Source organism: Ranitomeya imitator, chromosome 4 (assembly GCF_032444005.1).
Source record: "Ranitomeya imitator isolate aRanImi1 chromosome 4, aRanImi1.pri, whole genome shotgun sequence".
In the NCBI taxonomy this organism is placed as follows: domain Eukaryota; kingdom Metazoa; phylum Chordata; class Amphibia; order Anura; family Dendrobatidae; genus Ranitomeya; species Ranitomeya imitator.
Genome location: NC_091285.1, coordinates 13656583 through 13680002, shown reverse-complemented (window position 1 = coordinate 13680002; position 23420 = coordinate 13656583). Strand labels below are relative to the sequence as shown.

At 45.1% G+C, this 23420-nt stretch overlaps 2 protein-coding genes across 2 annotated transcripts in view; both read right to left on the bottom strand.

The window, feature by feature from the left end:
• Positions 1-355: 355 nt before the first annotated feature.
• The window catches only part of ITPR2 (inositol 1,4,5-trisphosphate receptor type 2), a 243430-nt gene continuing 220365 nt past the window's right edge, over positions 356-23420 (bottom strand). Inside the window, exons 53-57 of the mRNA XM_069763093.1 lie at positions 22709-22839; positions 22356-22521; positions 14121-14281; positions 2383-2544; positions 356-1189 (exon numbers count right to left, since the gene is read on the bottom strand). Coding sequence (XP_069619194.1) covers positions 1103-1189; positions 2383-2544; positions 14121-14281; positions 22356-22521; positions 22709-22839 — 707 coding nt within the window. The 3' untranslated portion in view covers positions 356-1102. The remainder of the gene's footprint in view (positions 1190-2382; positions 2545-14120; positions 14282-22355; positions 22522-22708; positions 22840-23420) is intronic.
• Positions 2553-13036, bottom strand: LOC138675111 (uncharacterized). Its single transcript, XM_069763094.1, has 2 exons — positions 9928-13036; positions 2553-8319 (listed from the first exon to the last, which is right to left on the bottom strand). The coding sequence occupies exon 1, from the start codon at positions 12744-12746 to the stop codon at positions 11733-11735; it is 1014 nt and encodes a 337-aa protein (XP_069619195.1). The 5' UTR covers positions 12747-13036; the 3' UTR covers positions 2553-8319; positions 9928-11732.

Genomic DNA, 23420 nt, shown 5'->3' with positions numbered 1-23420 from the left:
GAGGACCTCTCACCGAGTCAAAAGTGTCCAGTTTTTGCTCTTATTTTATTCCCCTGGATGTTACGTCTTTTATTTCTTTTAAATCCGCCATACGGTTCAAGAGATATTATCATTTATATTTAGTGCTAATTTCATGGTCTTTACTAAGGGGGCGTGGTTCCTGAGTTAATTATGCAGAGACACGCCCCAGAGGAGCCTGTAAGCCATGCCCCTATATAAAAAGGCCCATATCTCTTTAACCGTAAGGCGGATTTACAAAAAACAAAAACTGGATTACTCAGGGGAGCTCAGGTGCTCTTTAATTCGTGTCACATTATACTTTATCAATAAAGCAGGTTGATAACCACAGCGATCGTCTAATACATTCATTTTTTATTGCACTGGTCTTTACAGTGGTCCCCCGGTCTGATCCATGGAACATTCTATGTACAGAATTCTATAAAAATCATAAAACATGATAAAAACCCACTTCCCATCCCCCACCCCTGTCTGCAGTGACCAATTTAGAGGGAGTCATCCATCTTTATGCAAATGAAGCTTAACCCATTGCATAAGACATGTAAATTTAAGGACATTTAAGTCCCACCCCCACATTTTAAAAAATTGGGGTTGGTTTTGCTCAGCCACACCCCTTTCACTAGCCAAATTGTCCCAGCAAAATCCTGACTGTTGGATATGATCAATTCAGAAGTTTATTATGCTTCATTTATATGGAGTATCCCTTTAAAAAAAAACTCCCAGGATTCTAATGAGATGATGAAAAGTAGTTCATAGACTATTGCATATGTTAGCGGAATAAAAAAAAAGCAAAAACGATGCAAATGTCCCCAAAACATCTTTACGAGAAGATCCCTTGTTCATGTCTTAAAGGCACGGCGCGGGTTGTGCAGTGATCGCTTAGTAGATCCAGTCTTTGCGCTGCTGTCGGTATCAGTCGCCGACGAGATCCCTTAAAGGGGCCGCACACTTCATCCCTTGTACATCCGCAGTTGTGGTCCCTTTATCAGCCCCATGCGGCTTCGACCGGTCCATCTTCCTCTGTCGCCCTAGGTAAAGCAATAACATAGGGATGGCAGACATCTTTTATGCTTCACCCGCGAAATCAGTGCGGAGAGAGATGATGGTTGACGTGAGACGAGTTCGAGCCTAGAAATCCCAGACGCTGCTTGTTTTTCCTTTGTTCTGTCATCTGTAAAAAAAATAATAATATTGAAAGGGGCGGGTCAGACACATCTGGATAATAGATAGGGGGTCCCGAGCAGCAGACCTCACCCTTGTATGGTGTCGATATGTCCTACCCATGTACATGCACAGGGCTTGCCTTACTGACACATTGCCTTTAACTCTCTCATCTGACAGCGACTGGGTAGATCTGATCAGCGGTAGAAGCAATGATCGGGGTGGGGGGGTGCGCGTTTTAGGACCATTATGACCACGCACTTTGCATGACCTCTAAACAACTAATTAGTTTCCTCTGTGGAAGAGCCACTTGATGATCAGTGTGGGCGCTGCAGCCGGAGCACTAAGAGCATCATCTCCTCCCAAGGCCAGGAGCAGCTCCTGAGAGTCGTCTGGCAGCAGCGGTCACCTAGTTCAGGGGACGGCTTCTTAACCCTCAGCTATCCTGATTTCTTAAAGATCTTACTAGCTGTCTGCAATGAAGGACATGGCTTCTGGGACTCCTGGTTCTCCTTAGGGAGATTCAGCTGATGCAAGGAGTCTTGGGAAAAAAAGTATGCAAATTAGCGTCATGAGGAGGCAGTATACTGTATGGCAGAAGGAACTTTCTGTGTATGTATACCAAAATAGTAATCACCCAAGCAGCGAGGTTCCTGTTTTTGAACTGGCTCTTTTCATGAGGTTCAGTTTTTTTGCCATAAAAAAAATACTAGAACCTTGATGGTACCCAAAATACTAGAACCTTGATGGTACCCGTCAACTTCAACGGGGCCTATTAAGATTTGTCTGAATCAGTTTGATACCCGTTACTTTATAAATGGAACCTAAAACTAATTTCATATGCTGGACTCTCTTAATCTAGAAAACCTTTGCTCCTCCCTTCCATGTGATATGACTTTTTCCCAATTCAATCTCCTCCCATAGTGTCACATTTAAAGGGGATACCTCACTAAGACTTCCCCCATTCCATATGCCTTATTAGGATATGTGGACATCAAAGAGGCAGTCCCTACACTCAGGACCCCCAAGCATCTGGTAGACCATCATTTTTTTTGCTGTCATAACTGATATAAAACCTTGTTAAGCTCAATAGAGGCTCCTCGGGGGTGGAGCATGGCATGGATTCAAAGAGAAATCACCTGTACAAATTCTCCGCTCCCTTACAGTTTAGGACATTCCCCCCCAGTCTCCACATTTACTCGCCTGCTCTTTCAGTTCAGCAAGCTGTCCGGACAGTTGTTTCACCAGACTCATCGTAGATTCCAGCTTTTCCTGCAAATTCCTGATTTCGTTCTGCTCATTTTCGCCCTCGCTGCTGACGAGGGACATGGCGCGCATCCGAGGAAACCAGTCCAAGTTTTTCTCCTGTAAAAAAAGAGCAAAAAGAAGAGAGATTTATCTCGCAGTAGAGTCCACAACGAGGACATGTAGTCACATCATCCATCACCGGGGTGTCCAAAAATCTCTGCTCCCTGGAAGGGAAAAAGGGTATGTATGCCTTTAAAAAGATCCATGGGGGAGGGTCTCTCCATCCTCCCAATGATTAAGGGCTGCAGGGTCTGAAGAGCGATGTGCCCTATAGCTTCCGTCACCATAATTTGTTAGAAGTTCCCAGGTGATAAGGTTGTCTGGACCTCCAGGGATCGGCTGTAATCTGTGGATTTCCCTACAGCACCTCCGCAGGCCAGGAGAGGTATTACACAGTTCTTAATGAAATTACAAAATTAGCCCACAAAGATGTGTCGGGTCCTCCAGGAGGAGAGACGCTCCTTGTAGCCACTCTCAGCTATGGTTCAAGGATGAAAGTCCAGGAGAACAGGGGGTCCGGTTTCTTCTTTTTGAGTGGAGGTCTCGCATGTGCTGACGGAGATGGGCACGATGAAAAAAAAAACATGTAACTCGAGATCAGGGCCCCTTATTGCGATCTGGGCCCTTCATTATGTGGGGATTGGAGGTTTATTTCAGATACTAGTTTACGGTATTATGCTCTTGTCATCCTGCGCCGCGTCCTTTCCTCTGGAGTGATTTCCGCAACCCAGGACAGTACATAGATAATCAGGAGGTTTCGGTCTTTTAGAGCCGCGGTCCTCGCGTCGGGCCCCAGATAACATTGTGTACTAAGGTTTATCAGAGAGCGACGATTCCAGGTTCAGCCGAGTTTAAGCGGCCATAAAAGAGTCTCGTGCATCAGCCGCGCGGCACGTGCGCCCATTAAGGGCCCTGGGACTGTTTACCACCAATTATGCGGTGACCTCTGATCGGATGGATTTCCACAGGACGTGTGAGACACGGATAATACCGAACCGCCCGACACGTTCAGCTCCCGCTCTGCTGTGTCCTGCGTCATCCATCAGGGAGACAGTGAAACAGGACAGCGCTCCCGGCTCCGAGAGGTCGCGCCTCCATCTCCCGTCTCCGTACAATCACGTCTGCAGGGGGAATTACTATAGAAAATTAGTCAGTGCTGACACCCTGCATGGCCACTGTGCGGCACTATTTATACAGACTGTACTGGACCATTAATATGGTTACTATATGGTATTAATGATAAGAGCACCATATGGCACTACTAATATAAGTACTATATGGCACTGTGTAGCACTACTGATATAGGCACTGTACGGCACTAATGATATGGCACTACTGATACAGGTACTATATGGCACTATTAATATAGGTACAGTATGGCACTAATATAGGTACTGTATGGCACTATTAATATAGGTACAGTATGGCACTATTAATATAGGTACAGTATGGCACTTATATAGGTACTGTATGGCACTATTAATATAGGTACTGTATGGAACTATTAATATAGGTACTGTACAGCACTAATGATATGGTACTACTGATACAGGTACTGTATGGCACTATTAATATAGGTATTGTATGGCACTATTAATATAGGTACTATATGGCACTATTAATATAGGTACTAGACAGCACTACTGATATGGCACTGTACTATTGACATGGGCAATGTATCACACTACCAATATAGATACTGAATAGCGCTACTTATACAGTATAAGCACTGTATGGCAATACTGATATGCGCACTCTATAGTAATACCAATATAGGTACTGTACGGCACTTAGTGATATGGCACTGTATAGCACTACTGATATAGGTACTGTACGGTGCTAGTGATATGGCACTGTATAGCACTACTGATATAGGTACTGTACGGTACTAGTGATATGGCACTGTATAGCACTACTGATATAGATACTGTACGATACTAGTGATATGTGTTGTGAATTCTGTGGCCAAGCTCCCTCCTGTGGTCGAGAGTGGTACTGCGGCTTCTGAGTTTCCTTCCTCAGGTGATGAGGTTAAGTCGTTAGGTGCTGCTCTATTTAACTCCACCTAGTGCTTTGATCCTGGCCTCCAGTCAATGTTCTAGTATTGGTCTTGCTTCCTCCTGGATCGTTCCTGTGGCCTCTCTATCCTGCATAAGCTAAGTTTTGCTTGTGTTATTTTTTGTTTGCTATTTTTTCTGTCCAGCTTGCTATATTGGTTTTTCTTGCTTGCTGGAAGCTCTGAGACGCAGAGGGAGCACCTCCGTACCGTTAGTCGGTGCGGAGGGTCTTTTTGCCCCTCTGCGTGGTTGTTTGTAGGTTTTTGTGTTGACCGCAAAGCTATCTTTCCTATCCTCGGTCTATTCAGTAAGTCGGGCCTCACTTTGCTAAATCTATTTCATCTCTGTGTTTGTATTTTCATCTTACTCACAGTCATTATATGTGGGGGGCTGCCTTTTCCTTTGGGGAATTTCTCTGAGGCAAGGAAGGCTTATTTTTCTTTCTTCAAGGCTAGTTAGTTTCTCAGGCTGGGCCGAGTTGCATAGGGAGCGTTAGGCGCAATCCACGGCTACCTCTAGTGTGGTGTGTTAGGATTAGGGATTGCGGTCAGCAGAGTTCCCACATCTCAGAGCTCGTCCTTAATTTTTGGTAATTGTCAGGTCACTTGTGTGCTCTGTACTTCTATGTCCATTGTGGTTCTGAATTACCTGTTCATAACAGTACTGGAGGCCCAAAGTACTAATGCTTCTCAATAGAGGGAAAAGAGAAGTTCTGAGACCATTTTTTTTTTCTTTGCACTGTGTTCTGTCTCTCTTTTCCCCTTTACATCAGGGTGGTTCAGAACACAGGTGTGGACATGGACATTCAAGGTCTGTTCTCTTTGATGGATAATCTCGCTATAAATGTACAGAATATTCAAGATTTAGTGGTTCAGAATCCTATGTTAGAACCTAAGATTCCTATTCCTGAGTTATTTTCTGGCGATAGAGCAAAGTTTTTGAATTTTAAAAATAATTGTAAACTATTTCTGGCTCTGAAACCCCGCTCCTCTGGTGATCCAGTTCAACAAGTTAAGATCATTATTTCTTTATTACGTGGCGACCCTCAAGACTGGGCCTTTTCCCTTGCGCCAGGAGATCCTGCATTATGTAATATTGATGCGTTTTTTCTGGCGCTCGGATTGCTGTACGACGAACTCAATTCAGTGGATCAGGCAGAGAAAAATTTGCTGGCTCTGTGTCAGGGTCAGGATGAGATAGAGATTTATTGTCAGAAGTTTAGAAAGTGGTCCGTGCTCACTCAATGGAATGAATGTGCACTGGCAGCTATTTTCAGAGAGGGTCTCTCTGAAGCCCTTAAGGATGTCATGGTGGGATTTCCTATGCCTGCTGGTCTGAATGAGTCTATGTCTTTGGCCATTCAGATCGGTCGACGCTTGCGCGAGCGTAAATCTGTGCACCATTTGGCGGTATTATCTGAGCATGAACCTGAGCCTATGCAGTGCGATAGGACTTTGACCAGAGCTGAAAGGCAAGAACACAGACGTCAGAATGGGCTGTGTTTCTACTGTGGTGATTCCACTCATGCTATCTCCGATTGTCCTAAGCGCACTAAGCGGTTCGCTAGGTCTGCCACCATTGGTACGGTATAGTCGAAATTTCTTTTGTCCGTTACTTTGATCTGCTCTTTGTCTTCCTATTCTGTCATGGCATTTGTGGATTCAGGCGCTGCCCTGAATTTGATGGACTTGGAGTATGCTAAGCGTTGTGGGTTTGTCTTGGAGCCCTTGCAGTGTCCTATTCCATTGAGAGGAATTGATGCTACGCCTTTGGCCAAGAATAAGCCTCAGTATTGGACCCAGCTGACCATGTGCATGGCTCCTGCGCACCAGGAGGATATTCGCTTTCTGGTGTTGCATAATCTGCATGATGTGGTCGTGTTGGGGTTGCCATGGCTACAAGTCCATAACCCAGTATTAGATTGGAAATCAATGTCTGTGTCCAGCTGGGGTTGTCAGGGGGTACATGGTGATGTTCCATTTCTGTCTATCTCATCATCTGCCCCCTCTGAGGTCCCAGAGTTCTTGTCTGATTACCGGGATGTATTCGATGAGCCCAAGTCCAATGCCCTACCTCCGCATAGGGATTGTGATTGTGCTATCGATTTGATTCCTGGTAGTAAATTTCCTAAGGGTCGACTGTTTAATTTATCTGTACCTAAGCACGCCGCTATGCGGAGTTACGTGAAGGAGTCTTTGGAGAAGGGTCATATTCGCCCGTCATCGTCGCCATTGGGAGCGGGGTTCTTTTTGCCTTTGGCTGAGTTCGCCCTTAATAATCGGGCCAGCTCGGCTACTTTGGTTTCGCAGTTTTTCTGCAATTCTGGGTTCCACCCTCGTTTCTCTTCAGGGCAGGTTGAGTCTTCGGACTGTCCTGGTGTGAATACTGTGGTGGATAGGTTGCAGCAGATTTGGACTCATGTAGTGGACAATCTGACTTTGTCCCAGGAGAAGGCTCAACGTTTTGCTAACCGCAGGCGCTGTGTGGGTCCCCGACTTCGTGTTGGGGATTTGGTTTGGTTGTCATCTCGTTATATTCCTATGAAGGTTTCCTCTCCTAAATTTAAGCCTCGTTTCATTGGTCCATATAGGATTTCTGAGGTTCTTAATCCTGTGTCTTTTCGTTTGACTCTTCCAGCTTCTTTTTCCATCCATAACGTGTTCCATAGGTCATTGTTGCGGAGATACGTGGCACCTGTGGTTCCATCTATTGATCCTCCTGCTCCGGTTTTGGTTGAAGGGGAATTGGAGTATATAGTGGAGAAGATTTTGGATTCTCGTGTTTCGAGACGGAAACTCCAGTATCTGGTTAAGTGGAAGGGTTATGGTCAGGAGGATAATTCCTGGGTCTTTGCCTCTGATGTCCATGCTGCCGATCTGGTTCGTGCCTTTCATGTGGCTCATCCTGGTCGGCCTGGGGGCTCTGGTGAGGGTTCGGTGACCCCTCCTCAAGGGGGGGGTACTGTTGTGAATTCTGTGGCCAAGCTCCCTCCTGTGGTCGAGAGTGCTACTGCGGCTTCTGAGTTTCCTTCCTCAGGTGATGAGGTTAAGTCGTTAGGTGCTGCTCTATTTAACTCCACCTGGTGCTTTGATCCTGGCCTCCAGTCAATGTTCTAGTATTGGTCTTGCTTCCTCCTGGATCGTTCCTGTGGCCTGTCTATCCTGCATAAGCTAAGTTTTGCTTGTGTTATTTTTTGCTTGCTATTTTTTCTGTCCAGCTTGCTATATTGGTTTTTCTTGCTTGCTGGAAGCTCTGAGACGCAGAGGGAGCACCTCCGTACCGTTAGTCGGTGCGGAGGGTCTTTTTGCCCCTCTGCGTGGTTGTTTGTAGGTTTTTGTGTTGACCGCAAAGCTATCTTTCCTATCCTCGGTCTATTCAGTAAGTCGGGCCTCACTTTGCTAAATCTATTTCATCTCTGTGTTTGTATTTTCATCTTACTCACAGTCATTATATGTGGGGGGCTGCCTTTTCCTTTGGGGAATTTCTCTGAGGCAAGGTAGGCTTTTTTTTCTGTCTTCAGGGCTAGTTAGTTTCTCAGGCTGTGCCGAGTTGCATAGGGAGCGTTAGGTGCAATCCACGGCTGCCTCTAGTGTGGTGTGTTAGGATTAGGAATTGCGGTCAGCAGAGTTCCCACGTCTCAGAGCTCGTCCTTAATTTTTGGTAATTGTCAGGTCACTTGTGTGCTCTGTACTTCTATGTCCATTGTGGTTCTGAATTACCTGTTCATAACAGATATGGCACTGTATAGCACTACTGATATAGGTACTGTACGGCACTTACAGTGGGGCAAAAAAGTATTTAGTCAGTCAGCAATAGTGCAAGTTCCACCACTTTAAAAGATGAGAGGCGTCTGTAATTTACATCATAGGTAGACCTCAACTATGGGAGACAAACTGAGAAAAAAAAATCCAGAAAATCACATTGTCTGTTTTTTTAACATTTTATTTGCATATTATGGTGGAAAATAAGTATTTGGTCAGAAACAAAATTTCATCTCAATACTTTGTAATATATCCTTTGTTGGCAATGGCAGAAGTCAAACGTTTTCTGTAAGTCTTCACAAGGTTGCCACACACTATTGTTGGTATGTTGGCCCATTCCTCCATGCAGATCTCCTCTAGAGCAGTGATGTTTTTGGCTTTTCGCTTGGCAACACGGACTTTCAACTCCCTCCAAAGGTTTTTTATAGGGTTGAGATCTGGAGACTGGCTAGGCCACTCCAGGACCTTGAAATGCTTCTTACGAAGCCACTCCTTCGTTGCCCTGGCGGTGTGCTTTGGATCATTGTCATGTTGAAAGACCCAGCCACGTTTCATCTTCAATGCCCTTGCTGATGGAAGGAGGTTTGCACTCAAAATCTCACGATACATGGCCCCATTCATTCTTTCATGTACCCGGATCAGTCGTCCTGGCCCCTTTGCAGAGAAACAGCCCCAAAGCATGATGTTTCCACCACCATGCTTTACAGTAGGTATGGTGTTTGATGGATGCAACTCAGTATTCTTTTTCCTCCAAACACGACAAGTTGTGTTTCTACCAAACAGTTCCAGTTTGGTTTCATCAGACCATAGGACATTCTCCCAAAACTCCTCTGGATCATCCAAATGCTCTCTAGCAAACTTCAGATGGGCCCGGACATGTACTGGCTTAAGCAGTGGGACACGTCTGGCACTGCAGGATCTGAGTCCATGGTGGCGTAGTGTGTTACTTATGGTAGGCCTTGTTACATTGGTCCCAGCTCTCTGCAGTTCATTCACTAGGTCCCCCCGCGTGGTTCTGGGATTTTTGCTCACCGTTCTTGTGATCATTCTTACCCCACGGGGAGGGATTTTGCGTGGAGCCCCAGATCGAGGGAGATTATCAGTGGTCTTGTATGTCTTCCATTTTCTAATTATTGCTCCCACTGTTGATTTTTTCACTCCAAGCTGGTTGGCTATTGCAGATTCAGTCTTCCCAGCCTGGTGCAGGGCTACAATTTTGTTTCTGGTGTCCTTTGACAGCTCTTTGGTCTTCACCATAGTGGAGTTTGGAGTCAGACTATTTGAGGGTGTGCACAGGTGTCTTTTTATACTGATAACAAGTTTAAACAGGTGCCATTACTACAGGTAATGAGTGGAGGAAAGAGGAGACTCTTAAAGAAGAAGTTACAGGTCTGTGAGAGCCAGAAATCTTGATTGTTTGTTTCTGACCAAATACTTATTTTCCACCATAATATGCAAATAAATTGTTAAAAAAACAGACAATGTGATTTTCTGGATTTTTTTTTCTCAGTTTGTCTCCCATAGTTGAGGTCTACCTATGATGTAAATTACAGACGCCTCTCATCTTTTTAAGTGGTGGAACTTGCACTATTGCTGACTGACTAAATACTTTTTTGCCCCACTGTAGTGATATGGCACTGTATAGCACTACTGATATAGGTACTGTATGGTACTAGTGATATGGCACTGTATAGCACTACTGATATAGGTACTGTACGGTACTAGTGATATGGCACTGTATAGCACTACTGATATAGGTACTGTACGGTACTAGTGATATGGCACTGTATAGCACTACTGATATAGGTACTGTACGGTACTAGTGATATGGCACTGTATAGCACTACTGATATAGGTACTGCACGGTACTAGTGATATGGCACTGTATAGCACTACTGATATAGGTACTGTACGGTACTAGTGATACGGCACTGTATAGCACTACTGATATAGGTACTGTACGGTACTAGTGATATGGCACTGTATAGCACTACTGATATAGGTACTGTACGGTGCTAGTGATATGGCACTGTATAGCACTACTGATATAGGTACTGTATGGTACTAGTGATATGGCACTGTATAGCACTACTGATATAGGTACTGTATGGTACTAGTGATATGGCACTGTATAGCACTACTGGTATAGGTACTGTACGGCACTAGTGATATGGCACTGTATAGCACTACTGATATAGGTACTGTACGGCACTATTGAAATGGACACTATATGATACTATTACTATAGATACTGCACGGCATTATTACCATAATATGGATACTGGCTGGCACTATCGATATGGACACGAACAGTATAAAACTACTAATATGTGCAGTGTATGTCACTACTGATATTGCACTGTATGATTTTATTACATAACAACTTGTATTAATGTGGGCACTAAAATGACATATTAATGCCCCCTATAAATCGCCCCTCCAACTACCTGAGCACCAATCAGATCTCCTCTCCTGGGAACGGCTTAGGGTCTGTGGTGTTAGATCATAACATGTGCAGCCATATTGGAGGTGACAAAGCTTTACAACAAGCAGACTGAACAGAAGTCCGGCAGCCATTGGACAGCAGAGGTCACATGATCAACAAGAGCTCTGCAGTAAAGGGGCGGAGTTGTAACAGGCTAAACAACGGCAACTTCCATTTTTTTTCCCCACTAAAACTCTTGAGTTGGATCTCAATGGCAGCTACCAGTAGCGATTCTGGTAATAACATTATATTAAGGAATTGTTAGTTAAGCAACACCCAAATATTTTCTGCAAAAAAAGCAAATAAAGTGGAGTCACCCTTTAAGGGATTTTTTTTTTTTTTTTTACATAGAGGGGCTGTGTCACCTGCAGTTTATATCCTTGGAGGAGCTCCAAAAGAAAGTTACATCCAACCCAAACAAGCAATTAAGTGATAAATTAGCTGCGCATCCGTAATAAATAAATTCATTTAAGTTATTAAAACAAAATTTACTAATTGCAGACGGAGGAAAATTACCGGCTGCAAAATCAACATTTTTTAAAAAAAAATTTCTGGGAAATTTTCTCTGTCGGTGACACCGAAGGTTAATTATTTGGATCAGGGTGTAAAGTGCGGCAGAAGACGAGGAGCGGTCGTAGGATGTGATCGGCTGAGAGATCTGGCTCCTCATATGTCTCCCTCCTACACGCGGCAATTATAGGATCTGTAATAAAATACATTATCGCCTTACAAAATGCTCAATCTGGGGCTGCCGTCTACCAAATTGGGTCAATACGAGCTCTAAAAATAACTGCCCACGTGTGACTGCGCCGCGCCGAGCTTTGTCAGAACTTCTTAATTGGGAATTTGTGTTTCGTTGTTTGGACATTTTGCTCAAAAACAAGTCTCAAAAGTTTCAAGATTCTTTCTTTTCCAGATGCCGACTTTCTGCTGGGCTCCTGCTTATGTACAGCAGCTGATCAGAGCGAGTCGAGCAGCAGTGTAAAGTAATGCGGAGGGACAGAGGGAGAAACCACAGGACAAGCGTATGAATAATAGAAAAGAAAAGGAAGGATCTAGAGAAAGGAGAGAAGATAGAAAAAAAAAGGTAAGAAAAAGGGAGGAGACAAAGGAAAATGGGAGGAAACAGGAAAAGAGGAGGAGATAAGCAGAAAGAGGGAGGGGACATAGAGAAAGGAGAGGAGATAGAAAAGGTAAGAAAAGGAGAGGAGATATAGGAAAAGGGGGAAATAGAAAAAAGGTAAGAAAAGGGGAAATTAAGAGAAGGGGAGGGAAAAGGAAGAGAAAAGGAGGGGAAAGGAAGAGAAAGGGAGGGGAAAGGAAGGGGAAATGAAGAGAAAGGAAGAGAAAGGGAGAGGAAAGGAAGAGAAAGGAGGGGAAGTAAGAGAAAGGGAGGGTTAAAGGAAGAGAAAGGGAGGGGAAAGGAAGAGAAAGGAGGGGAAGGAAGAAGAAAGGGAGGGTTAAAGGAAGAGAAAGGGAGGGGAAAGGAAGAGAAAATGAAGAGAAAGGAAGAGAAAGGGAAAGCAAAGGAAGAGAAAGGAGGGGAAGTAAGAGAAAGGGAGGGTTAAAGGAAGAGAAAGGGAGGGGAAAGGAAGGGAAAGTGATGGGAAAGGAAGGGAAAGGAAGATAAAGGGAGGGAAAGGAAGATAAAGGGAGGGGAAAGGAAGAGAAAAGGAGGGGAAAGGAAGAGAAAAGGAGGGGAAAGGAAGAGAAAGGAGGGGAAGGAAGAAGAAAGGGAGGGTTAAAGGAAGAGAAAGGGAGGGGAAAGGAAGAGAAAGTGATGGGAAAGGAAGGGAAAGGAAGATAAAGGGAGGGGAAAGGAAGATAAAGGGAGGGGAAAGGAAGAGAAAAGGAGGGGAAAGGAAGAGAAAAGGAGGGGAAAGGAAGAGAAAGGGAGGGGAAAGGAAGAGAAAGGAGAGAAGATAAAGAAAAAGGTAAGAAAAGGGGAGGACACATAGGAAAATGGGAGGAAACAGGAAAAGAGGAGGAGATAAGCAGAAAGAGGGAGGGGACATAGAGAAAGGAGAGGAGATAGAAAAGGTAAGAAAAGGAGAGGAGATATAGAAAAAGGGGGAAATAGAAAAAACTTAAGAAAAGGGGAAATTAAGAGAAGTGGAGGGGAAAGGAAGAGAAAGGGAGGGGAAATGAAGAGAAAGGAAGAGAAAGGGAGAGGAAAGGAAGAGAAAGGAGGGGAAGTAAGAGAAAGGGAGGGTTAAAGGAAGAGAAAGGGAGGGGAAAGGAAGAGAAAGGGGGGGGGAAGGAAGAAGAAAGGGAGGGTTAAAGGAAGAGAAAGGGAGGGGAAAGGAAGAGAAAGTGATGGAAAAGGAAGAGAAAGGGAGGGTTAAAGGAAGAGAAAGGGAGGGGAAAGGAAGAGAAAGGGGGGGAAGGAAGAAGAAAGGGAGGGTTAAAGGAAGAGAAAGGGAGGGGAAAGGAAGAGAAAGTGATGGGAAAGGAAGGGAAGCGGAGGGGAAAGGAAGATAAAGGGAGGGAAAGGAAGAGAAAGGGAGGGGAAAGGAAGAGAAAGGAGAGAAGATAAAGAAAAAGGTAAAAAAAGGGGAGGAGACATAGGAAAATGGGAGGAAACAGGAAAAGAGGAGGAGATAAGCAGAAAGAGGGAGGGGACATAGAGAAAGGAGAGGAGATAGAGGAGATATAGGAAAAGGGGGAAATAGAAAAAAAGGTTAGAAAAGTGGAGAATATATAGGTGAGGAGATAGAAAAAAAGGTAAGAAAAGGGGAAATTAAGAGAAGGGGAGGGGAAAGGAAGAGAAAAGGAGGGGAAAGGAAGAGAAAAGGAGGGGAAAGGAAGAGAAAAGGAGGGGAAAGGAAGAGAAAGGGAGGGGAAAGGAAGAAAAGAGAGTGCTGAAGTAGGAGATAAAGGGGGAGGACTACATAAAAACAGTTCAGCAAAGAGAGAGGTTGAGAATAAAGGTGTAAGAAAAAATGAGGAGGAGACAGAAAAAAGTGAGAGTGGATGGAAAGAAAATAGAGGAGAGAAAATGAGAAAGGGCCGGGGATAGGGAGTCCTTTCTATTTAGGTCACTTCACTCACTGAAAATAACTGTATGTGGAATTATAGAACATGGAGTTTGTCGGATTTTGCGGTTACAGAATTAGTAATGTTATTTAGTTGGTCAGAATGAAGGCTCAAAATAAAGCAATTCATGTCAAGTAAATCCGCCTTCCATGCGGCAACGTCCTGCTGCGCTTGTGCTTATGCATCGCATCTAATCAGAGCAGGCAGGGTTGCAGTGTAAAGTATGGGTGGAGGGAGATTTCAGGCTACAATCACACGAAACTAGGCTTGTATATGACATTTTAGGTGACTTACTGCAATCATTTTCGCCACAAAGCTCTCCGGGCCGGTGTATTCCGTGGGGTCCTTCACTTTGACCAGAACAATGAAGTACAAATAATGCCACATGCAGTGTTCTGACATGATGTGCTCCTCGAATGACACCGTCTTATTATCAAACTTGTCTCTCTCCAGACCTGCAAGAAGAACAAAATAAGAAGAGGAGGAGGAAAAGGAGAGTGAGGTAGAAAGGAGGAGAAAGAGGGGCAGAAAAAGTGGTGGAGGAGAAGAAAGAAAAAGTGAGAGGAAGAGAATGGAGAGCGGTGACAGGAATAAAAGGAGTAAAGAAGGGAAGTGCGAGGGGGAAGAACAGTATCAATGGAGGGGAAAGCTAAGAGGAGAAAGACAGAAATAGAAGGAAATAGAGAAAGAGAATGGGGACGGAAGACTAGGGAAGGGGAAAAGAAGGAACGTGGAAGAGGGGTAAAGAAAGATAAAGGCAGGGTAAATTAGAAATGGAAGGAGATAAAAATAGGATGGAAAAGGGTTGTGAGGTAGGAGGAGGAAGAGAAAAAAAAGTTAGAGACAAGAAGGATCAATCGACAAAGGTAAGGGATAAAGAGAAAAATGAGGAGAAGCTAGAGAAAGAAGGAGAAAGACAGAAAGGGATAAAGGGTATAGAGCATGAGAATAAAAAATAAAAAGGAGCAGTTGTCGATAGGATGGAGGAAGGTTAAGATAGAGGTTGATGGACATAAAAAATGGGGAGAGAAGAAATGAAGAGAGAAAATAAGAGAAAGAAAAAAGAAAAGGAAAGAAAGGAGAAAGAAAATTATAGATACAAAAAGAGGGCATCAGATAGAAAAAGGAGGACGTGACTAAAGAGAAAGGAGAACGATATTGTAAGAAAGAAGTAGCAGAAAAGGATAAGGAAAAGAGAAGAGATGAAAATCAAAAGGAGCAGAATGAAGAAAGGGTGAGAGATTGTGAGACAACGGTTAAAGAGATAGCGAGAGAAAGGGGAGAAGAAAGCAAGAAAGGGGAGATCAAGATAAAGAAGAGGAGAGAGCAAGATAAAGGGGAGGAGACAGCGAGAGAAAGGGGAGAAGAAAGCGAGATAAAGGGGAGGAGAGAGAGCGAGAGAAGGGGGAGGAGAGAGCGAGAGAAGAGGGAGGAGAGAGCGAGAGAAAGGGGATGAGAGAGCGAGATGAAGGGGAGGAGAGAGCGAGAGAAGAGGGAGGAGAGAGCGAGAGAAAGGGGATGAGAGAGCGAGATGAAGGGGAGGAGAGAGCGAGATGAAGGGGAGGAGAGAGCAAGAGAAGAGGGAGGAGAGAGCGAGAGAAAGGGGATGAGAGAGCGAGATGAAGGGGAGGAGAGAGCGAGATGAAGGGGAGGAGAGAGCAAGATAAAGGGGAGGAGAGAGCAAAATAAAGGGGGAGAAGAGAGCGAGAGAAAGGGGAGGAGAGAGCGAGAGAAATGGGAGAAGAGAGCGAGAGAATGGGGAGGAAAGAGAAAGGGGAGGAGAGAGAAAGGGGAGAAAGAGTGAGTCAAAGGGGAGGAGAGAGCGAGAGAAAGGGGAGGAGAGAGCGAGAGAAAGGGGAGAAGAGAGCGAGAGAAAGGGGAGGAAAGAGAAAGGGGAGGAGAGAGAAAGGGGAGAAAGAGTGAGCAAAGGGGAGGAGAGAGAAAAAGGGAGGAGAGAGTAAGCCAAAGGGGAGGAGAGAGCGAGAAAGGGGAGGAGAGAGCGAGAAAATGGGGAGGAGATAGCGAGAAAGGGGAGAAGATAGTGAGAGAAAGGGGAGTAGAGAGCGAGATAATGGGGAGGAGATACTGAGAGACAGGGGAGGAGAGAGCGAGAGAACAAGGAGGAGAGAGCGAGAGAAAGGGGAGGAAAAAGAAAGCTGTGAGGCTTAAAAATTATAACAGAAAAAAAGGAGGGGGAAAGGGAGAAGATGAACAGAGAATGTGGAGGAAATAAAAGAGTAAGGGGAGGCCATAATGGGAAGGGTGGAAAAAAGGAGAAAAAAAAGAAAATGAGAAATGTGCAAGAGATGGAGGAAGAGAAAAATGAAAAGATGAAAAAGAGTGAGGAGATAAAGAAGAACAGAGAGTAAAAAAGGGAAAATAAAGTAAGGAGGACTGCCAAACAAAAAGGAAAGTCAAAGAGAAGAGGGAAAAAAAAAAGATTGGGGGAGATAGAAAGGAGGTGAGAGGAGGGACCGAGCCATAGAGAAGGATGGGGACACATCGCCCGCTGATGTAATGAAGCGACCTGAGATCTTTCAAGGATGTGATTTCTATTTTCTTTATTTCGGAACTTACTGTATTTATAAGGAAATCTAATCAGATAATTGGAGATAATGATTCACTGCGGATAATAACTCTGCCGGACACGACGATGGCGGGAAAGGAGCACAAGGTCTCAGCTTCACCTTCACACATAATAAGCAGAGGCCACAAGGAGCACGTGGCACCAGTGTCGGTCCTGTTGTGAATTCTGTGGCTGAATTCACTCCTGTGGTCACAAGTGGTACTGCAGCTTCTGAGCTTCCTCCCTCAGGTGTTCTGGTGAGCTCGTTAACTGCTTCATTACTTAACTCCGCCTGATGCTGCTATCCTTGCTCCTTGTCAATGTTGGATCTGAGCTTCTCCTGATTGTTCCTGTGACCTGCTGCTCTGTATAGCTAAGTGCTTTTTTGTTGCTTTTTTTCTGTCCAGCTTGTCTTTTGTTTTGCTGGAAGCTCTGAGACGCAAAGGGTGTACCGCCGTGCCGTTAGTTCGGCACGGTGGGTTTTTTTTGCCCCCTTTGCGTGGTTTTGCTTTAGGGTTTTTTGTAGACTGCAAAGTTCGCTTTACTGTCCTCGCTCTGTCCTAGAATATCGGGCCCCACTTTGCTGAATCTATTTCATCCCTACGTTTTGTCTTTTCATCTTACTCACAGTCATTATATGTGGGGGGCTGCCTTTTCCTTTGGGGAATTTCTCTGGGGCAAGTCAGGCCTATTTTTCTATCTTCAGGCTAGCTAGTTTCTTAGGCTGTGCCGAGTTGCCTAGGTAGTTGTTAGGCGCAATCCACAGCCGCTTTTAGTTGTGTTTAGGATAGGATCAGGTGTGCAGTCTACAGAGTTTCCACGTCTCAGAGCTCGTTCTTGTATTTTTGGGTATTTGTCAGATCACTGTGTGCGCTCTGATCGCTAAGCACACTGTGTTTCTGGATTGCCTTCATAACACCTGTCATTAGCAAACATAACAGTACAAGGAGCCAACTAATGATTCTCAATAGAGGGAAAGAAAAAGTTCTGACATCATTTTTTTTTTTTTTTTCTGCTCTGTGTTCACTTTTTTTTTTCCCCTAGACATTTGGGTGATTCTGGACACAGGTGTGGACATGGATATTCAGGGTCTGTGCTCTTCAATGGATAATCTCGTTATAAATGTACAAAAAATTCAAGATACTATTGATCAGAAATCTATGTTAGAACCAAGAATTCCTATTCCTGATTTGTTTTTTGGAGATAGAACTAAGTTTCTAAGTTTCAAAAATAATTGTAAGCTATTTCTGGCCTTGAAACCTCATTCTTCTGGTAATCCTATTCAACAGGTTTTGATTATTATTTCTTTTTTGCGCGGCGACCCTCAAGACTGGGCATTTTCTCTTGCGCCAGGAGACCCTGCATTGAGTAGTGTCGATGCGTTTTTCCTGGCGCTCGGATTGCTGTACGATGAGCCTAATTCAGTGGATCAGGCTGAGAAAAATTTGCTGGCTTTGTGCCAGGGTCAGGATGATATAGAAGTATATTGTCAGAAATTTAGGAAATGGTCAGTACTCACTCAGTGGAATGAATCTGCGCTGGCAGCTTTGTTCAGAAAGGGTCTCTCTGAGGCCCTTAAGGATGTCATGGTGGGATTTCCTATGCCTGCTGGTTTGAATGAGTCTTTGTCTTTGGCCATTCAGATCGGTCGACGCTTGCGCGAGCGTAAATCTGTGCACCATTTGGCGGTACTGCCTGAGGTTAAACCTGAGCCTATGCAGTGCGATAGGACTATGACTAGAGTTGAACGGCAGGAATACAGACGTCTGAATGGTCTGTGTTTCTACTGTGGTGATTCCACTCATGCTATTTCTGATTGTCCTAAGCGCACTAAGCGGTCCGCTAGGTCTGCCGTCATTGGTACTGTACAGTCCAAATTCCTTCTGTCCATTACCTTGATATGCTCTTTGTCATCGTTTTCTGTCATGGCGTTTGTGGATTCGGGCGCTGCCCTGAATCTGATGGATTTGGATTATGCTAAACGTTGTGGGTTTTTCTTGGAGCCTTTGCGGTGTCCTATTCCATTGAGAGGAATTGATGCTACACCTTTGGCCAAGAATAAACCTCAATACTGGGCCCAGCTGACCATGTGCATGGCTCCTGCACATCAGGAAGTTATTCGCTTTCTGGTGTTGCATAATCTGCATGATGTGGTCGTGTTGGGGTTGCCATGGCTACAAACCCATAATCCAGTATTGGATTGGAATTCCATGTCGGTATCCAGCTGGAGTTGTCAGGGGGTACATGGTGATGTTCCATTTTTGTCGATTTCGTCATCCACCCCTTCTGAGGTCCCAGAGTTCTTGTCTGATTATCAGGATGTATTTGAAGAGCCCAAGTCCGATGCTCTACCTCCGCATAGGGATTGTGATTGTGCTATCAATTTGATTCCTGGTAGTAAATTCCCTAAAGGTCGATTATTTAATTTATCCGTGCCTGAACACGCCGCTATGCGCAGTTATGTGAAGGAATCCCTGGAGAAGGGACATATTCGCCCATCGTCATCACCACTGGGAGCAGGGTTCTTCTTTGTAGCCAAGAAGGATGGTTCGCTGAGACCGTGTATTGATTACCGCCTTCTTAATAAGATCACTGTTAAATTTCAGTATCCCTTGCCATTGTTATCTGACTTGTTTGCTCGGATTAAGGGGCCTAGTTGGTTCACTAAGATAGATCTTCGTGGTGCGTATAATCTGGTGAGAATCAGGCAAGGAGATGAATGGAAAACTGCATTCAATACGCCCGAGGGTCATTTTGAGTATCTAGTGATGCCGTTCGGACTTGCCAATGCTCCATCTGTGTTTCAGTCTTTTATGCATGACATCTTCCGTGAGTATCTGGATAAATTCCTGATTGTTTACTTGGATGACATTTTGATCTTCTCAGATGATTGGGAGTCTCATGTGAAGCAGGTCAGAATGGTTTTTCAGGTCCTGCGTCCTAACTCTTTGTTTGTGAAGGGATCAAAGTGTCTCTTCGGTGTGCAGAAAGTTTCATTTTTGGGGTTCATCTTTACCCCTTCTACTATCGAGATGGATCCAGTTAAGGTCCAAGCCATCCAGGATTGGATTCAGCCGACATCTCTGAAAAGTCTGCAAAAGTTCCTGGGCTTTGCTAATTTTTATCGTCGCTTCATCTGTAATTTTTCTAGCATTGCCAAACCATTGACCGATTTGACCAAGAAGGGTGCTGATTTGGTTAATTGGTCTTCTGCTGCCGTGGAAGCTTTTCAGGAGTTGAAGCGTCGTTTTTGTTCTGCCCCTGTGTTGTGTCAGCCAGATGTTTCTCTTCCGTTCCAGGTCGAGGTTGATGCTTCTGAGATTGGAGCAGGGGCGGTTTTGTCACAGAGAGGTTCTGATTGCTCAGTGATGAAACCATGTGCTTTCTTTTCCAGGAAGTTTTCGCCCGCTGAGCGTAATTATGATGTGGGCAATCGAGAGTTGCTGGCCATGAAGTGGGCATTCGAGGAGTGGCGTCATTGGCTTGAAGGAGCTAAGCATCGCGTGGTGATATTGACTGATCATAAGAACTTGACTTATCTCGAGTCTGCCAAGCGCTTGAATCCTAGACAGGCCCGTTGGTCGTTATTTTTTGCCCGCTTCGACTTTGTGATTTCGTACCTTCCGGGCTCTAAAAATGTGAAGGCGGATGCTCTGTCTAGGAGTTTTGTGCCCGACTCTCCGGGTTTATCTGAGCCAGCGGGTATCCTCAAGGAAGGAGTCATTGTGTCTGCCATCTCCCCTGATTTGCGGCGGGTGCTGCAAAAATTTCAGGCGAATAAACCTGATCGTTGTCCAGCAGAGAAACTGTTCGTCCCTGATAGGTGGACTAATAAACTTATCTCTGAACTTCATTGTTCGGTGTTGGCTGGTCATCCTGGAATCTTTGGTACCAGAGAGTTAGTGGCTAGATCCTTCTGGTGGCCATCTCTGTCACGGGATGTACGTACTTTTGTGCAGTCCTGTGGGATTTGTGCTAGGGCTAAGCCCTGCTGTTCTCGTGCCAGTGGGTTGCTTTTGCCCTTGCCGGTCCCAAAGAGGCCTTGGACACATATTTCGATGGATTTCATTTCTGACCTTCCCGTTTCTCAAAAGATGTCAGTCATTTGGGTGGTCTGTGATCGCTTTTCTAAAATGGTCCATCTGGTGCCCTTGGCTAAATTGCCTTCCTCCTCTGATTTGGTACCTTTGTTCTTTCAGCATGTGGTTCGGTTGCATGGCATTCCTGAGAATATTGTTTCTGACAGAGGTTCCCAGTTTGTTTCAAGGTTTTGGCGAGCCTTTTGTGGTAGGATGGGCATTGACCTATCCTTTTCCTCGGCTTTCCATCCTCAGACTAATGGCTAGACCGAACGAACCAATCAGACCTTGGAAACATATCTGAGATGTTTTGTTTCTGCAGACCAGGATGATTGGGTGTCCTTTTTGCCGTTGGCTGAGTTCGCCCTTAATAATCGGGCCAGCTCGGCTACCTTGGTTTCTCCTTTTTTTTGCAATTCTGGGTTCCATCCTCGTTTCTCTTCAGGACAAGTTGAGTCTTCGGACTGTCCTGGTGTGGATTCTGTGGTGGATAGGTTGCAGCAGATCTGGACTCAGGTAGTGGACAATTTGATCTTGTCCCAGGAGAAAGCTCAACTTTTCGCTAATCGCAGACGCCGTGTGGGTCCCCGACTTCGTGTTGGGGATCTGGTTTGGTTATCTTCTCGTCATATTCCTATGAAGGTTTCCTCTCCTAAATTTAAACCTCGTTTTATTGGTCCGTATAGGATTTCTGAGGTTCTCAATCCTGTGTCTTTTCGTTTGACCCTCCCAGACTCCTTTAACATACATAATGTATTCCATAGGTCGTTGTTGCGGAGATACGTGGCACCTATGGTTCCATCTGTTGAGCCTCCTGCCCCGGTTTTGGTGGAGGGGGAATTGGAGTATATTGTGGAGAAGATTTTGGATTCTCGTGTTTCTAGACGGAAACTCCAGTATCTGGTTAAATGGAAGTGTTATGCTCAGGAAGATAATTCCTGGGTTTTTGCCTCTGATGTTCATGCTTCCGATCTTGTTCGTGCCTTTCATGCGGCTCATCCTGGTCGGCCTGGGGGCTCTGGTGAGGGTTCGGTGACCCCTCCTCAAGGGGGGGGTACTGTTGTGAATTCTGTGGCTGAATTCACTCCTGTGGTCACAAGTGGTACTGCAGCTTCTGAGCTTCCTCCCTCAGGTGTTCTGGTGAGCTCGTTAACTGCTTCATTACTTAACTCCGCCTGATGCTGCTATCCTTGCTCCTTGTCAATGTTTCAGTGTTGGATCTGAGCTTCTCCTGATTGTTCCTGTGACCTGCTGCTCTGTATAGCTAAGTGCTTTTTGCTTTTTTGTTGCTTTTTTTCTGTCCAGCTTGTCTTTTGTTTTGCTGGAAGCTCTGAGACGCAAAGGGTGTACCGCCGTGCCGTTAGTTCGGCACGGTGGTTTTTTTTTTGCCCCCTTTGCGTGGTTTTGCTTTAGGGTTTTTTGTAGACTGCAAATTTCGCTTTACTGTCCTCGCTCTGTCCTAGAATATCGGGCCCCACTTTGCTGAATCTATTTCATCCCTACGTTTTGTCTTTTCATCTTACTCACAGTCATTATATGTGGGGGGCTGCCTTTTCCTTTGGGGAATTTCTCTGGGGCAAGTCAGGCCTATTTTTCTATCTTCAGGCTAGCTAGTTTCTTAGGCTGTGCCGAGTTGCCTAGGTAGTTGTTAGGCGCAATCCACAGCCGCTTTTAGTTGTGTTTAGGATAGGATCAGGTGTGCAGTCTACAGAGTTTCCACGTCTCAGAGCTCGTTCTTGTATTTTTGGGTATTTGTCAGATCACTGTGTGCGCTCTGATCGCTAAGCAAACTGTGTTTCTGGATTGCCTTCATAACACCTGTCATTAGCAAACATAACACGGTCCTATACAGAGGTGACACTGCCAGGTAACCTCTCTGCTTACCACAGACGAAGCACGTGGTCTTCAGGATCTCCTCCTTCTTCTGTTTCTCGCTCCTCAGATCGGCAAATGTATCGATGATGACACCAAAGATAAGATTGAGGACGATAATGATGACGATGAAGTAGAAGAGAAGATCATACACGACCCTGGCAGCAAAGAGGGGTTCCTGGAAGAAAGGGGTGAAGGAAGCAAATGAGTACAGGACAAGAGTCAAGATTCTCAAGAACCATGGAGGTGCACCACAACATGACCTGTAGACATTTCCCATTCATGGATAAAGTGGCAGCTCCAAGGAGGACAAAACATTGGACAACATTGAACAAATGCATTGCATCCAAGAAATATAGACTTACATCTTTTGAAGGCTTCCGGAGAACATCTCCGACACCTCCACCATTCCTCAGACCTTGGTTTAGGACTGTCACGATACACATGAGCAGCGTGTCACAGGCCCGTTCATTCCCTTCTTCTCCGGTGTCTCCATCTGTAAAGAACACAAAATAGCAAGTGTCTTACCATGAAACTTAAAATGCAGGCAGTCCAACAGTGATGGACAAGAGAGGGTTACCACAAGAGGGAGTTTAACTCATACAAAACAGTATGCTGGGAGCTCCCCCTAGTGGTGGCTGCAGACAGGATCTTTTCATGTATCTCTGTATACAGGGAGCTCCCCCTAGTGGTGGCTGCAGACAGGATCTTATGTATCTCTGTATACAGGGAGCTCCCCCTAGTGGTGGCTGCAGACAGGATCTTATGTATCTCTGTATACAGGGAGCTCCCCCTAGTGGTGGCTGCAGACAGGATCTTATGTATCTCTGTATACAGGGAGCTCCCCCTAGTGGTGACTGCAGACAGGATCTTATCATGTATCTCTGTATACAGGGAGCTCCCCCTAGTGGTGGCTGCAGGCCGATCTGATCATGTATCTCTGTATACAGGGAGCTCCCCCTAGTGGTGGCTGCAGACAGGATCTTATCATGTGTCTCTGTATACAGGGAACTCCCCCTAGTGGTGACTGCAGACAGGATCTTATCATGTATCTCTGTATACAGGGAGCTCCCCCTA

Coding starts and splice junctions, on each gene's coding strand:
- LOC138675111 (XM_069763094.1), bottom strand. CDS start 12,746: ATGTGTCCTCCCCTTTTCTTACCTTTTTCTTTATCTTCTCTCCTTTCT.